Source organism: Aphis gossypii, chromosome 1 (assembly GCF_020184175.1).
Source record: "Aphis gossypii isolate Hap1 chromosome 1, ASM2018417v2, whole genome shotgun sequence".
NCBI lineage: Eukaryota > Metazoa > Arthropoda > Insecta > Hemiptera > Aphididae > Aphis > Aphis gossypii.
The window spans coordinates 33,008,299-33,024,045 of record NC_065530.1 but is presented as its reverse complement, the minus strand read 5'-3'; the positions used below and the strand labels follow the sequence as shown (position 1 = coordinate 33,024,045).

The window sequence follows — 15,747 nt, the reverse complement described above, 5'->3', positions numbered from 1 at the left end:
AAAATTATACTAATTTAGAATGGTGACATTTAAGTCCGATTTTCTTCATATAAGTTAAACGATTAATAATATTATTTTTATATTCATTCCAAATGTTTTCCAATTGTATCTCCTTATTAATTGTCTCTTTTCTTTTGAAATTTATGATTTTATTGTTTATCGAATTAATTTTTAAATCAGTGTCACTTTGAATTCCAATAATGACGTCGATTACTTGATGTATGTGCGGATGAGCAGTGTAAAACTGACTATTATATTGTTTGTGATAACTCTCGGCACCATTAGTAGTCTTAGGATTATTAGTAGGTTCACAAGCCCATAATGTTGGAGGGAAATTGCTGTCCGATGTTATGTAATTTTCTAAAATATAATCGGAAAATATAGAAATATTAGACGTAGTACTTGGTGCTATTGACATAAGATCACAAAATCCATCGGAAACTTCGTCAGGGGGTAAATAACTTAATCCAAAAAAACATTTCATCCATTTTCCAACTTCTGAGTCGTTGTTTAAGTACTCGCTCGATAATAATTTATGTTGTTGAATATGCCTAAACCAGTTTTGCCCTAAATGAAAGTTACAACACATGATTTTGCATTTAGGGAAAATTTGCAATACTGCATTATGCGCAGATTTTTCAAAGTCGACATGAAAATTGCTTAAATTTATTATATTACCAGTAATTTGAATACATATATTTTGTAATGTTTTCCACATACTGATGTAAGTATCAGTATGTTTGTTACTTAAAAAACAAAATGCCACAGGAACATAAAAATTGTTTGTAAATACGTGAATAGTATAAAGTTGAACAAAATATTTCGGAGCGAATGAAAATGTCCCATCCCCAAAAACGTGTTCTGCACTTTGTAGCAATTCCAAATTTTGTTTACATGTAAATATAAATATATTTTCATCATCACTAACGAAACAAAATTTATTACCTTTGTAAGTAATATTATGCTGATCATCAACTAATTGTTTTTTAGCATCTTCTAAAGATCTCGGTATGTTTGGAAAGGATTTTTTTCGTTTTTCATACATGGATCTTCGAATTAATTTCATATCGCTATATTGAAGATGTTCAGATTTTTCGTTGTTTTTCAATTCCCGGCGTATTAGTTTATTTGGTTTAATATGTAAATCCTCTTCGGCTCTACGTTTCAAATTGCTTCTTACTACTTCTCGATGAATTGTTCGGTCGTCGTACTCGTCATGGGTATGCGTGTTTGTAATTTTTAAAATTTTATATGATTCATTAACTAACCTAACTACAGCACTTACGGAACAATTTTTATTTGTACACCTAAAATTTTTATCACCAGATTTTAAAGTTCGGAATTCTCTAAATTTATAATTTTCTATGTTTAAACATTTTTTTCCTCGACGCGTTTCAAAAACATCACAAATTTCGATATCCATAGTCAATATAGTCAGTTGTTATAGTACAGCTTTCTGGCGAACGACTGTTTAAAAGTATTATGCTTTCCTAATACACGACGATTATTTTAAATCGATATATATTGATTATTGATATGCTGGTAATTTGTACTGATAATTTTTACCGATAATTCAATTACTTTAGGTAAGTCCAAATTTAAAAATATAAAATATATGTTACTCAGTGTTTATGTTGTGCGCAAACGAGTCGTCCGTTACAGGTAAACGACTAATTTCGTTGTGCGCAAACGAGTCATCGATATCTAGGTAAAAAATGTAGATTGTGCGCAAACGAGTTGCACCGCTATAAATTATCAATATTTATTCATAATAAAGTCGCGTCGCACGTCGTACCCGCATCATAGAGAACTTAATTTATATAAAATAGAAATTAGTAACCATTGATAACTATATTATTACTTTGCTGTATTTATTATTATTTTTGATCACAAATCATTTAACAAACAACAACAATAATAATATAAAAAAGAACTGAATACTCGTAATTCGTATTATAATGATAATTTATTTTTTATATATTTATATAATTAATTAATTCCTTCAGCAAGTATTTGAGGTAACATGTTTTCTAAATAAAATATATAATTTATTTGAAATGTGCAATTATTGCTCTTGTACTTGGTAATAGTAGTTGTGATTGCGTTTGAGATGCAGCTGTCCATCTTTTATTTCACAACATTTTATTTTTTTACTAGAGATTCCGTCTTCTGGACTAATACTTTTCGCTGATGCTGGACACTTAATTTCAACTAAAGCATTATTGTCCACGCGCATGCATGCACAAGTCGATGAACACGGAGAAAATATTTTTGCTCCGGTTGTAGGGCAGAAATTTGATGCAAACAGTACCAAAAGAGAAATAAAAATTCACCTAGTCGATTGATTTATATTAATTTTGATAACATGATTGAATTCGTCAGTCTATTTTCTAAGTTCGCTCGGAAATAGATTTATGACTTTATTTTTAGTTAATATAGTATGATGCATAATAAGTTTATATTTTTTTCAAAAAAAACTTATACTATGAGCTAAATGTATGAAAGAAAATGATTGCTCCAGTCCCCTTAATATATTTAATAATAATACACTGTTATAAAATATATTAAAACATGAGACATAAAGTAATAAGACTTTGAGTTTATGATAATCATAATATTATATAATTCGCGGAATAAAATCGGAGTGTAGTTAACATGTCAGGCCCCAACTATCTTGCGACTTACGAAGTGTCACTACACTTCACGGTATATAGATAAAAAAATGATCGACCACAAGATGGGTCGGTTGACTACGAGGTCACCAAAACAATCGTAAACGTGCGAAAAACGTAAACACACGCCAGGTTCGGCAGTTGGCGAAAGACAAAACATATGATGGCAATGACCAGACGAATGCGAATCTGGATAATGGCCGGCGAATATATATGTCATAGAGGGGGAATGACTTATCATAGCCGATCGCGTGACTTGGAAAGCCTTTGGCGACGTAGGTGATTCGGCGGGAAGTCAACTGCTTTCGAACAATATCATTGTTGGAACCTTGGAGGTATACATACAATACGATGGATGAAAACATGGTACAAAATAACACATTTCTTATGACTAGCTAATATTATATGAAATTAAATATCATTATTTTTTATTTTTATTAAATAATAAATCAATAGTGCTTATATCCATATCTAATTTAAAATGTTTATAATATAAGTATAACTCAGTATAAGCAAATAACATAATATATGTGATCATAATAGTTGTTAATGACTTATATATAGGATGTTAATTTTTCAAATTATATACCTAATTAAGTTATTTAATATCAGAAGGTTTTCCAATATCAGGAAAGGCTCATTAGAGTTCAGTATGGACCTGACTACCTGACTTTGCCCCTCCTAAATATCCAACATGTCATATTATACAGGGTGATTCTTTTATCAAACAACACTCATCATTTTAAAAAGTATTGACTTTTTTCTTCAAAATTTAAGATCCATACTGTTCTAGAATTGTAGAATTCTTCCATATTTCCACCCTTACATGTATTAGGTAAACCACTATTAACTTTTGATTTTCATATGGCAACTATACTTAAAATTTCATGAATTAATATGGCTATTTTTTTTATGAATTATCACATTCAAATTTTCATTTTTCCTTAATCCGTTGATGAGATATATATAGCTTCTCAAAATTGGGTAGTTTTGAGAAGTGTTTATTGAGTGTAAATGTTTTATAACTCGTCAATAGATAACTAGTAATAAGTAGTAATATTAGTCCAATTAATTATAATTATATGACAATTGATAATAACATAGACCTAGACGCCGCCAGGAATTATATGCGAGGGGGGGGGGTGCATTATGCATAGTATATGGTGATTTCTAATTCTAATACATATATTATATAATAATAATAATTTATATTATTATTATTTAATATTATAAATATTGTATTATATTATATTTATATTATCATTCAATTTTTTAAATTTTTTTTTGAAAAGTCAGGGGGGTGAAAATTCACCCCTTGCATCCCCTTTACGGCGCCCATGGATAATAAGCTATATGAGACAGGTAGTAACAGGTACAAATATTATCATCACCACTTTCCAATACACCGTGGAGTCAACGATATCGAATTCAATAGGTACTATTATAGCTACTGGATTTAACAAATGAAAATCCCAAATCAGACGGTGTTAATATTAGTATTGATGTATAACACCTAAAAACCTTCTAAAAACAACCAATTTTGAGCAGCTATAACTCGTCGACGGATCAACGAAAGTTAAAAATTTTAACGAGAAAATTCATAAAAAGAAATGGTTTTATTTATATCTTTGTATTTGTATTTATGTTAAATTTGGGTAATTTTTGGAACTATATTTCCTAAATATTATCTTCCAATTTCAATAAACAGGTGCCAACTCAACCTTAATAATACATGGTTGGTTACACGGAATCATGGGAAATAAAATATAGGTAAGTTATTTTTATATATTCTATATCAGTCGAAATCGTAATAATACGCAAGACGACGAGTCATCAATTTGGGTCAACATACCATTGAATCACCGTAGTCGTGTTCGATCGGTCGTCACATGTACAATAATATTATTTACGTACTGTATTAACTATAGTTGTAATTGCGGACGACAGCAGTCTGTATATATAGGGTATAAATCAAGCGTTCGTAGGTCAACGACGCGATTTCGGAGAATTCGATGTTTGCAGGTATACCGCGATTTAAACGACGACTTATCGTGCCCGCCAACGCCACGCTGCAGCAGTAAATCCTGTTAAGGGGCGGCGGTATGGCGGTACTCAAAACTGAGTGTTGGTCAAAATATCATAATACACACCTTCTGACTTATATACGATGCGTACAATAACGCGTACGTTTACAAAAACGGATACACGCGCTTTGCACGCTACGACAATAATAATTATTGTTTCGCAGCCGTCATCGGTTACGTATTATAATAATATATAATTAGTCGTTTTATATTTTATGTTTAGAGACACACTTCTTGTGGTCTTATTACGAACACACACACACACACACACACACATGCGCACGATATACCGATCGGAGTGTTACGGCTATAGCGTTTCGCCCGCGGTCCCGAATAATTCTTCGATCCCTCTGTTACGAAAAAGCTCTCACCCTTTGGAGACGGAGTGCGCGGTGCGCGTGCGCCGACCGGCCGGCCGGCCGGCGAACGTCGCGTCGCGGTCGGCGCGGGCCGCGGGGAGCACGTGCGTTTTTGTCCACCCCCCCACTCCGTACAGGACGCGACGACGACGACGACTACAGTACAACAACAACAATATTAATAATAGTAATAGTAATAGTATTATATTATTATTCCATATTAAGTGAAATCGTACAGAAAAACAACGAGAGACGTGCGCCGGCAACCGGCTCGTGATACGCGCACACACGCGCATCGGACCTACCCGTATTCGCGCGCACGCGCACTACCGCGGCGGCACTGCACACTTCAATACGACGCGGGCGAGGAGAGCGGCGCGGCGATTTCCCCCCACCGCGGGCCGTCCGAAACGCATTTCGTCGCTGCAATACGCTTGATAAACGACGACGACCGTATACGCAACGTTTACACGTTGCTGCCCCGTACGCACTCGTCCAGCTACACGAAGGCACCGCTACGAAACACGACTGCTGCCGACCGAGAGCCGCACGTCGACGCCAACTAGTTTTCCCATACGCACACACGGCGACCGGCGGCGTCATTCGCACATTCGCACGGCGACCACGACCGCGATCGGCCGTCTTTCTACGTTCTCTACGATTATTTTTTTATTTGACACCGTTTACCGTTCTACAGTCGTTTTTTTTTCTTACTCAAACATCTCGTACGCCGAAAATCGTTTTCGTACGGTTTTCGCACCGCCAAGTTCCCCGGTCGAAGCGTAGCTTTTCGCGCACCGCCGACGCACACACGGCCAACACCGGCAGGACATCATGACGACCGACGAATGGGGATACGAAGAGTTTAACGGTAGGTGCCGCCGCCGCCGAGGGCTCGGCTCTGTAGACGATTACCTAAGCTTGTTTATTTTTATTTTTATTTTTTTTTTTGTCGTGTGTTTTTGTGTGTTTACGTTTGTTGTTGAAAACACATTTTGTCGATTATAACCGCCCACTACGGAATCCCACGATTACCTAATTATCATAATATATTATTATTATTTTTATAAATTATAATACACGAGTATGATAATTGACCGACAACCTGTATAATTTTTTTGTTATTGTCGTATTATTATTCTATTACGTCTTACTTTTAATATTCGGTTTCGACGCTGTTTATTACCGCCCGTTCGTATAAAACCAGTTTTCGAACGGATTCGATATTGGCCCGTATTAGTGGAAATCGTAGAATATTTGTATTGTATTCTCTATTTTGGTTCCTTTGTTTCTTTAATTCGCTCATGTCGAAACTTGATACGATTATTTGATGTGATATGCCGTGCTACTTTATAATTATTGTATACCTAATTAATGAAAAAAAGAATATTTTTGACCGTGGGTAACCTAATTTCCTCGCTAATTTCTAATTATTTCCCTTGTCATGATATGACGTAATTTAACGGGCTCAAACAATTTCATAATCATTTTTATGAAGAGATGTTTTGAATGTACCAACCACTAATGTTATATATAGGTACATATTTTCAATTTTTCATTATTTCTATACGTAATACAAGCGTGATACTATGATAGGTGACTAATGTAAACCTAGTAGACGAAAAATACTGGTAAGATATTTTTATACCTCTATATACTGCACTAGGTTTCCGCGTATAGATTTATATTGTTTGAAGGAAAAACACGAGTAATTTTTGTATAAGTATTTATTTAGGATGTATAAACTAGTAATGATGTATAAAAATAATTACGATAATTTATTATACCTACATATTATGACTAAAATATTATTATAAAACTGTTGCTATAAGTTAATTTATTATAACTTAGCGCATAGTACCTATTAAAAAATGATTTTGTGTTTAACTCGCATATAGATTATCAAAATTTAAGCACATTAATCTCAAATATATTTAGAAAATGTTGCATAAAATTTTAACATGATTAGGCGGTTCTCAAAATTTTTTATCTAACGTATTTTTCTAGGTATTTATTGAGTTGAATGTATTGTAATTAATGTTTGTGATTACTACACTTATTTATTTAATAAAGATTGTTAATTAATTTTCCTCTCCAATGAGAAGTGAAAGCTTTACAAATGTCGATGATATAATAATGCATTATTATGTCTGTATTGTGTTTGTAGTAAGGCTACTTTGTACGTTAATACTCTAGCTTTTTCTTCATAGCTTTAAATACAATTCTTCTATAAATACATTTTTTTCTATTAAATTATTTTATTATGTAATTGTGATAGAGAGGTTATTGAGAGGTACAGTGGTTACATTTACCATTGCTCTGAATTATTTTAGTTTCAAAGCTAGCGATGAATGTATTGATTTTACACTAATGTATATTTTCTTGTGTGGAGACACTTTTTACAAAAGAAAATGTTCCAATCTTCAACTTCAAGGGTAGTTTTCGGTAGCAAATCGTGACTGAACTTTTTTTTAAAAACTTGAAAAAATACAGAAATAGAATTTCTATTCAAAACTAGATTTTGTTTTATTTTTGTAGGTAATTAAAAAATTATAAACTGAAAAGATTTGAAATTTTCACCAAGTATTTTGGTATTTTTGCAATTTAGCTACTTATGGACATTTATAATTTTTACTTTTTCTAGTTTTTTTATTTTTGTTAAATTAGTTAGGAAATTTTATATTAGATATTAGATATTTTATAAGTTTTTCTTTTACAACACTTCAAGTATCAAAAATATAGATACACAGTTTATTTACATACATTTCGAGTTCGAATTTCGATTACATTACGGAATATTTAACAATGCCCTCATTAATATTTTTTTTAAAATTATTTTATGCATTTTTTAGGTCAATCAAATTAAGAAATAGCTAAATTCCAATAATATTGGAGCTTAAATACGCAAATGTTTACTTTACGTGGCCTTAATGACGCTGCTGTATTTAAACGAAAATATATAGAAATTTGTGATTTTTCACAACACGTATAATATTATTTTTAAACAAAATACCTAAATTCAAAATTTCGATTAATTTTAACCTATTTATACCACGAACTTTTTCATATTTTTTACGATATTGATGTAGGTAATATAATTGTATAATATACAATATATTTTGGGCAAAAATTATTTCAAGCTATCGTAATATATTATTTTTAACATAGCAAAATGAGTTACCTACTAAAATAATATTTGCACGATATAAATCATATTTAATAATTAGGCTTACTGATTGACTCAATTTAGAATTGTTTATCGTGTAAATGATTTATTAATTTATTATAGAATCCAAATTCAACAAAATTATTATACATATGACTTACTCAATTACGAGATAAACTTGACACCTTCTATAATATAACAAAGTGACCTCTTTCTGTTTTTTTATCATCCAATAGCATTCGTATTCTGTTTTATTATGTAGGTAAGTTATGTGTCTTGTTACAAAAAAAAATATTATGTAGGACGGGACGTTTTAAAAAGTTGTCAGTTTATTTATCAATATTATAGGTATTAATTTAAAAGTATAAGTAAAGGTATATTTAAATTAAATTGTATGCGGTATAAAATATAAATCGAGCCCATTCCAAGTATATATATCTACCTATATCCTACCTACAAATCACTCCATAATAATATATAATATAATTACTACCTATGAATTATTTTAATTACTGTAATTAAACAAACCACATTATTTATAATATTTTTTGTAAAGCAATTTTTATTCAATATTTTAAATTAAATTACACCATGTTTATGTTTATAGTAATTGATTTAAAAGACACAATGGTTAAATCTCTACTTTTATCCCTACTTTTTTAAGTTTATAACATTAGTAGTTTGGTATGCTAAAACTATTTTTACAAAATTATTGAACGTCATCGAATTTTTAAATTTATTTTTGTTATTTGATTTATTGTCGGTAAGTCTTCTTCAAATTTTATTGTATGAGTTCTATAATGAATTTTTATCCGCAAGTACATATTAAAAATCTGGTGGAAATCTTTGGAAGCTTTTATAATGATAAATAGATAATGATAGAGATATAGCTTTATAGAATACATAAATTTTGGGTTTAATGCATTTGTATCAATATGAAACAAGCAATAATTAACGTATCATTGTTTATAAGAGATGTAATTTTTCAATTTTCCTTTCTGATCGCATTTTGAAGATAAGAATGCAAATAGTGTAAACAAGTAACTATCTATTTTTCAACTGCAATGTTAATCGCATTTACATCTTAAATTTAAATTTTACTATCTTCACCATTTGTCATTGTAAATTACCTATTAGTTCATGTATCTCACAATTGCCGCTATTATTTTTAATTTGATATTTTTAGTATTATCGACTAAAAAAATATACTTGTATTTATGTGGCCATGTAGAAGTAATTTTGAATTTCAGGAAATATTAATGATGACATTTTAATGACACAGTCAAGTATTTTTAAATATTTTTTTCTAAATTGCATGTATCACTATAATTTATCACTTATGAATCTAACCTGTTTTTATTACAAGTTTGAACAATGTATATGTTTTTGTAATAAATTTAATTATCGGTAGGTACTTAATGGATACTTCTGTATGAAATTTGTAAAATACCTAGTGGATTATTATTGTTGGAAATGACCAAGTAGTAGTACCTATATTTTAAAACTAAATGTATAAGATCATAAATACTATATAGACGTATAAAAAAATATAATGGATATTATATTGTATGCACTTAATAGCTAGTGTCTGTAATCAAATGTATACTTAAAAACATTTGATCATTTGCAAAATGAATAATAATTGTGTTTTTTAATATAGTTAAAGTTATTAAAATTATTTTTATATACCTATACGCATTTAATAATTTATGTTGAAAAAATAAATATTTTTGTTTGATAGTTAGACGACATTTAGATTATTAATCCCTCTTCATTTTCACCAAATAAATATGCATATTGTATGTAGCTGTTGTAGTTAGATATTTGATTATTATTATTATTTATTTGTTAATCAAATACGTGAGTGATTAAAAAATTATATTAATTATTAACATAGGTAATTAAATGATAATATCATCTTATAATTAAATAGACTAACCTTTGATTATAAATCTGCATTCATATACATTATTATGTATACATAATAATATTATATACTCGTAAGTTTATAAACAACAATAAAAAAAAAAAAAAACAAAAAAAATAAATAACTATACGTCTATGCTTAGTTTAAGTATAAATGTTATTAATTGTTGTGTATTGTGTTTGATTAGAGTTCTACTCAACACACAAGTAAGCTTTTTGTGTAAAATGTTTGACTCTAACAAATTCTCTTGAGGTAGGTGTTAAAAATACATAAATATGCTCTTATAATAGGTTGTCATTTATCAGGCGTATAATGTATATTGTATATATTATAATAGTAATTTTTCTATTACTACCTATCTTTCAAAATGTCCGTGTTTCGGATGATTAACATTAAGTTAATTAACCATTATATAATATCGTAACTTTAAAAATACATGCCCGTAAAACATTATTTACAAAATAGTATAACGCCCATCAAGTATAGGTTAGGTTATATGCTGTTATTAATTCTATTTTTTTAAATTGAATTATTTTTTCGTTACAGTATAGTATTTTTTTTCTAACATAGCGCCATAACATTATTTCGATTTATATACAAATTCGACGTCCGACGAAATAAATGCATTTAACAGTTATTACTAGTTAACTTTTTATTATCATCTGTCATAATTATTATTTTAACGATATGCGTTTTATAATTAATGTAATTATGATCGGCTCTAGATTAGAATTTGCATGCCATAATTTTGTTTATAGAATTTTTTTTATCTTCAAACAGATATAAATATACAATTCGTTTTTAACTCGACATTTTTAAAGTGGTGAATATAAAAATGACCCATTTAATGATGTGTTGAAGCGGGAACTATCAAAGACTTAAATACCTACATATATTTTTGGTTGTTAGGTAGGTACTCGTTACTAATTTATTGTTTCATGAATACTACCCAATCTTGACACTCCATCACATATTATGTATAAATGTTCTCTAGAACAAAAGGAATACAAACTAAGTGTAGGTAAATACAAATTGGTTTCAATTTTCAAATTAAGTATTATTCTTAGTATTGGCATTTCAAATTCACGTATTCTTATTAATTATTATTGTTACATAACATAACGTCATAATATACAGTATATACAGTAGATTCGTTCGAGTAATTAATAATTATTCTATTTTCAAACATTTTTAAAGACCCATTAATTCTTTATTATATTGTTTTTTGAATAGTCCATTTTTATTTTCATTAAATTAAACTTGAAATTATATATCTTCTCAGACTTTGGCGTGTCCAGTGTCCATTAGCACTATTAAAAATAAGTTTAGTAGTGGTGTTTTATGTCAATCGTTGACTTTTATCCGCGACGCATCGTTTCCGTTCGAATTTACTGCTGCGAAGGCGGCGAAGCTATCACGAAACCAATAGAAAAAAACCCGGATAGAACGTTCAGTTGTAGGTAGGTATAATATTCCTCCAACTATAGTCAGCAGTGTCGCTGCAGAATTATAACGAATAACGATATCTGTTAATTGTTTTTATTTTATAATATAGTAAGTACATAATAGCCGAGACAGCCGTTAAATATGAATCTAATATTGTACCATAATTAATTGGCATAGTAGCCGATTGAGTAACCATAAACAACCCGTAACAAATATAGCCTTGGTGGTAAAATACTGCTAAACAAACGGGATATAGTTTAATTAAACGAATTAGGTAAATGTATAACGAATACAGCAACGTGCGCTCTTGTGTTAAAAATTGATGAACGTCCATTTTAAATATTGTGATGCACCACTGCGTCGTCACATAATACGGTCATGAGAATATGAGAAGTGAGTTTCGCAACTAGTCGTCTAGTCGCTCGATAATAACCAATTATATTTATACATTTGTTATTATTTTATAGATATAAACGTATATTGCATGCTGTATGTCTATATACTACCGTACTATCCCGTAGGCTATAAATTGTAATACAATATGTTAAAAGTTTGACCAAAAACTGCACCGTATTGAATGCTCCAGTAGGCCGGAATAAATATAATATAATTGTAGGGAAAACTATCAATATTTTTTTATGAACATCATCATTGCGTGTAAGAGTAGAATAAATTATGCGTTGAGTTCATTATTGACTTATTATTTTCCTCCTCTAAGGCTTCTAGAACATCCGAAAACAAGGTAATATTATCTTTCTGGAGATGTTGAATAGTATAGCTGTAAGAAAATGAAAAATTGAATTTCTCATTTATATACATATTATATATATATATAAAATTTAACTCTTAATAATTATTAATATTAATTTTGTGACTATTAAAAACCTATTTTACATTACATGACATTTATTTGGTTTTAGTCGAGGATTTAGTCTTGTTTGTGTATAAGCCAATGAGTGTTGTTAGTAAACATAAACAAAACTAACTTCTTGAATTCCTGCTTGAAATTTCGTCGAGTTAACACGTTTTGTTCAAAAACTTGGTGAATTTTAGACGTCTTCGCGTGGATTTAAATATATAACCCTCGAAAGACTAACATTATTTGTGAAAAGTTCACTTTATGTATAATGTATACAATAATTTTATATAATAATGTGATTTGTTCAATGATAATTTTTGATTTTTATTTTCACATTATTTTATCTGAGTCCGTTACACCCGAGGTCGCGGTAAACAGACCGCTAAAACGATATTATTATATTGTGTTTACTGTTTACAACAGGTAGGTTATGGTCGACACGTGCAGCGGCTTGTATTTGATACCTATATACGTAATAAACACGTTCTATTTTGATGTGTTAAACAAGTTCAGTGTTTTTTAACTTGCGATTTGTTAGTGAATTTCGATATCCTATTACGTATGAGTTAACAATTAAATTCTGTTGTATTATTTTTAAATTAAGATTTAAGATTGTATACGATTATAGATTAACATTTTTTTTTGCATAGGCCTAGCACAATTTCTAAAAGAATGAATATGATCGTTTTATAATTATTTAATTCACGTTAAGAACAAAAATATGTTATCGTGTAGCTATAAATTGTATTACTTAGTATTTTTTAGTTAATGAATTATACATATACCTAAACCAGGATGTGTATTTATATCATATTTCATGCTATTGGGATATCTAAATAAGCTACTAAAGCTCCAATATTAATTTTGAACATATAAGCAATATATTATATATTTTTTTTACATTCATTTTGTAAATTATCTATAATATGGGAGTATAGTCGACCTTGACGTTATCATTTAAAAAATTATAGCATTGTGAAAAAACTTGTGACATGTTTATTATTTTAATTTGTAGGTATGACAATTTCAGATGGGTGACAAATTTAACATTTAGAATATTTATTTAGAGTTCTGTATATTTAGTATTCGTTAATCTTGTGTAGATACTACTATTGATTAAACATACCATACTATTATATCTCGTATTATATTTAATCAATGATACCTACAACTTATATAATCTTCTGAACGTAATATTACTGACTATATTCGCAATATATATATATATATATATATATGTATGTATGTACATATGTATGTATAAATAAGTTGTCGGAAAAATTAATTAATTAAATTTTGATTTACTGTTGTAATAATGATATACTTAGAAGATACTTGTTGCGTTTAATACAAGTTAATAGTTATTTACACAGTCGACGAATATTATAATTTTTTTAAATAACGATTGGTACAAGTGTACAACACTACAATTCGTATTTGGTGTAGGTATACTAACATATTTTTTTTGCAAGTTCAATATAATTGTGTAATAGTTCAAAATATTTTTAAATTATTGCAATACTATAATCGATAAACTGATTATAAACGCATTATAAAAAAATTTAAAAGATTACAACGAAAAATATGTTGTTTTTCTGTATTATTGTGACTTGTAAATTTACACTGTTTCTCAGATAATATAGGCATTATGATATATTTTATCTATAGAATGTTGCTTTTTTTAGGGTTTGCACTTCACACTTCAATTCCATTTTTATATTTAGTTTATAATAGGTTACTTTGACGTATATATCAATTAACAAATTAGGTATACGTACAGTCCAAAGAACATAATTTATTTTCAAAACTCTATTAGGTTTAGGCATGGTAGATAAAATACTTACAGCAGTTAAAACACATAAAACTCGAAGTTTTAACATACTCGGGTATTAAACACTATAATAAAGCAAAGATTTAATCTAAATGCATTATTGTATGTTAATGAGTTCCGATTAAAATTACAATTTATCGCGAGACCTTTAATCCCAAGTCAAGAAATTTTATTTTTTAACAACCTATGTATACACGCTATTTGCTTTTAAGTAAAATTCAAACAGATACAAATTAAAATAACTTTTGATTTTGTCTACATTAATATATGACACTATAAATCGGTAAAAGGCATAATATTTGTCAAGTATCTAAAATTCTAAATTGTAAATGGTGATTGGAGTAATTTGATTTAAATTTTATACTATTCATATTTTAGACACTAGACCTACAAGTTAAACAAATTATTTAATTTGTATGTATGTTTGACTCTAATATTTATATGCATTTCTTTTTTAAGTTCATAAGTACAATTTTTGGTTAATTGGTTTAATTTATTTTAAATAGCTACTTTTTTTTAAAATATAAATGTTGTTAATTATTATTTGTGTGTACTTTTTTTGTTGGTAGAAAACAAATATTTGTTTTCAAATTAATGACTTTAATGACTATAGTTCGTCGTTAAATACAAAATCAATACCATAGTGAACAAATTTAGGTTTTAAATAGTAGCGAAGAATAATGCATGCAAATATTGTCTTATATTGTTCACTATTATACGAATTAGTGAATACATATATTGTATTTTTTATTTAAAACGAAAATGAAAAATAGTGCAGTGTTCTCAAGGACTTAAAAACCAATCGACCAATAAAACTATATTCTATAGTAATATTATATCAATTTTTTTTACTCTAAATAAAATCTTCTTTATTGTTGATAGAACAAGGCCAGTGTTATAATAATAATAATAATAATAACAATAATAATAATATAACATAATGATATGTTGTTAAATTCAACACATTTGTCTTGGTAAAATTATCACATAATTATATTTTTGTATATACTTATTTATAAGAATAAATGTTAATGATTTTTATTTTATAAAAATTGAGCAAAATATTATGGATAATAAAAAAACTTAGAAACTCGCTTCTTTTGTGGCTAGATTTGATGTATTGCGTGTTTCATTATAGCAGATCTATTTAAATCTATTTCAACGATTACTGGCCACTGTAGTATATTTATTGATTTAAAGTCGACAATAAATCATTGTATACAAAAATACGGTTCTGAGTGAAGGGGTCGAGTAGATCAAAGTAAATTTCTATGGATAGGTATTTTATTTTATAATTTGATAAGTTTCATTAATTTTTACTAACATTTAATACTCGTTACTTATAAGTTATACTGACATCTGACATACGTACTGATTAGTGGAAAAATTGTGAGAAAGTAAGT

At 28.8% G+C, this 15,747-nt stretch overlaps 2 protein-coding genes across 2 annotated transcripts in view; one reads left to right on the top strand and one right to left on the bottom strand.

The window, feature by feature from the left end:
• LOC126548967 (uncharacterized) lies at positions 1 to 1,626 on the bottom strand. Its single transcript, XM_050197119.1, has one exon. The coding sequence runs from the start codon at positions 1,421 to 1,423 to the stop codon at positions 5 to 7; it is 1,419 nt and encodes a 472-aa protein (XP_050053076.1). The 5' UTR covers positions 1,424 to 1,626; the 3' UTR covers positions 1 to 4.
• A 3,948-nt stretch (positions 1,627 to 5,574) lies between these two features.
• Positions 5,575 to 15,747, top strand: part of LOC114130642 (carbonic anhydrase 2) — a 29,220-nt gene continuing 19,047 nt past the window's right edge. The window contains exon 1 of the mRNA XM_027995654.2: positions 5,575 to 5,986. Within this exon, the coding sequence (XP_027851455.2) occupies positions 5,950 to 5,986 (37 nt within the window). The 5' untranslated portion in view covers positions 5,575 to 5,949. The remainder of the gene's footprint in view (positions 5,987 to 15,747) is intronic.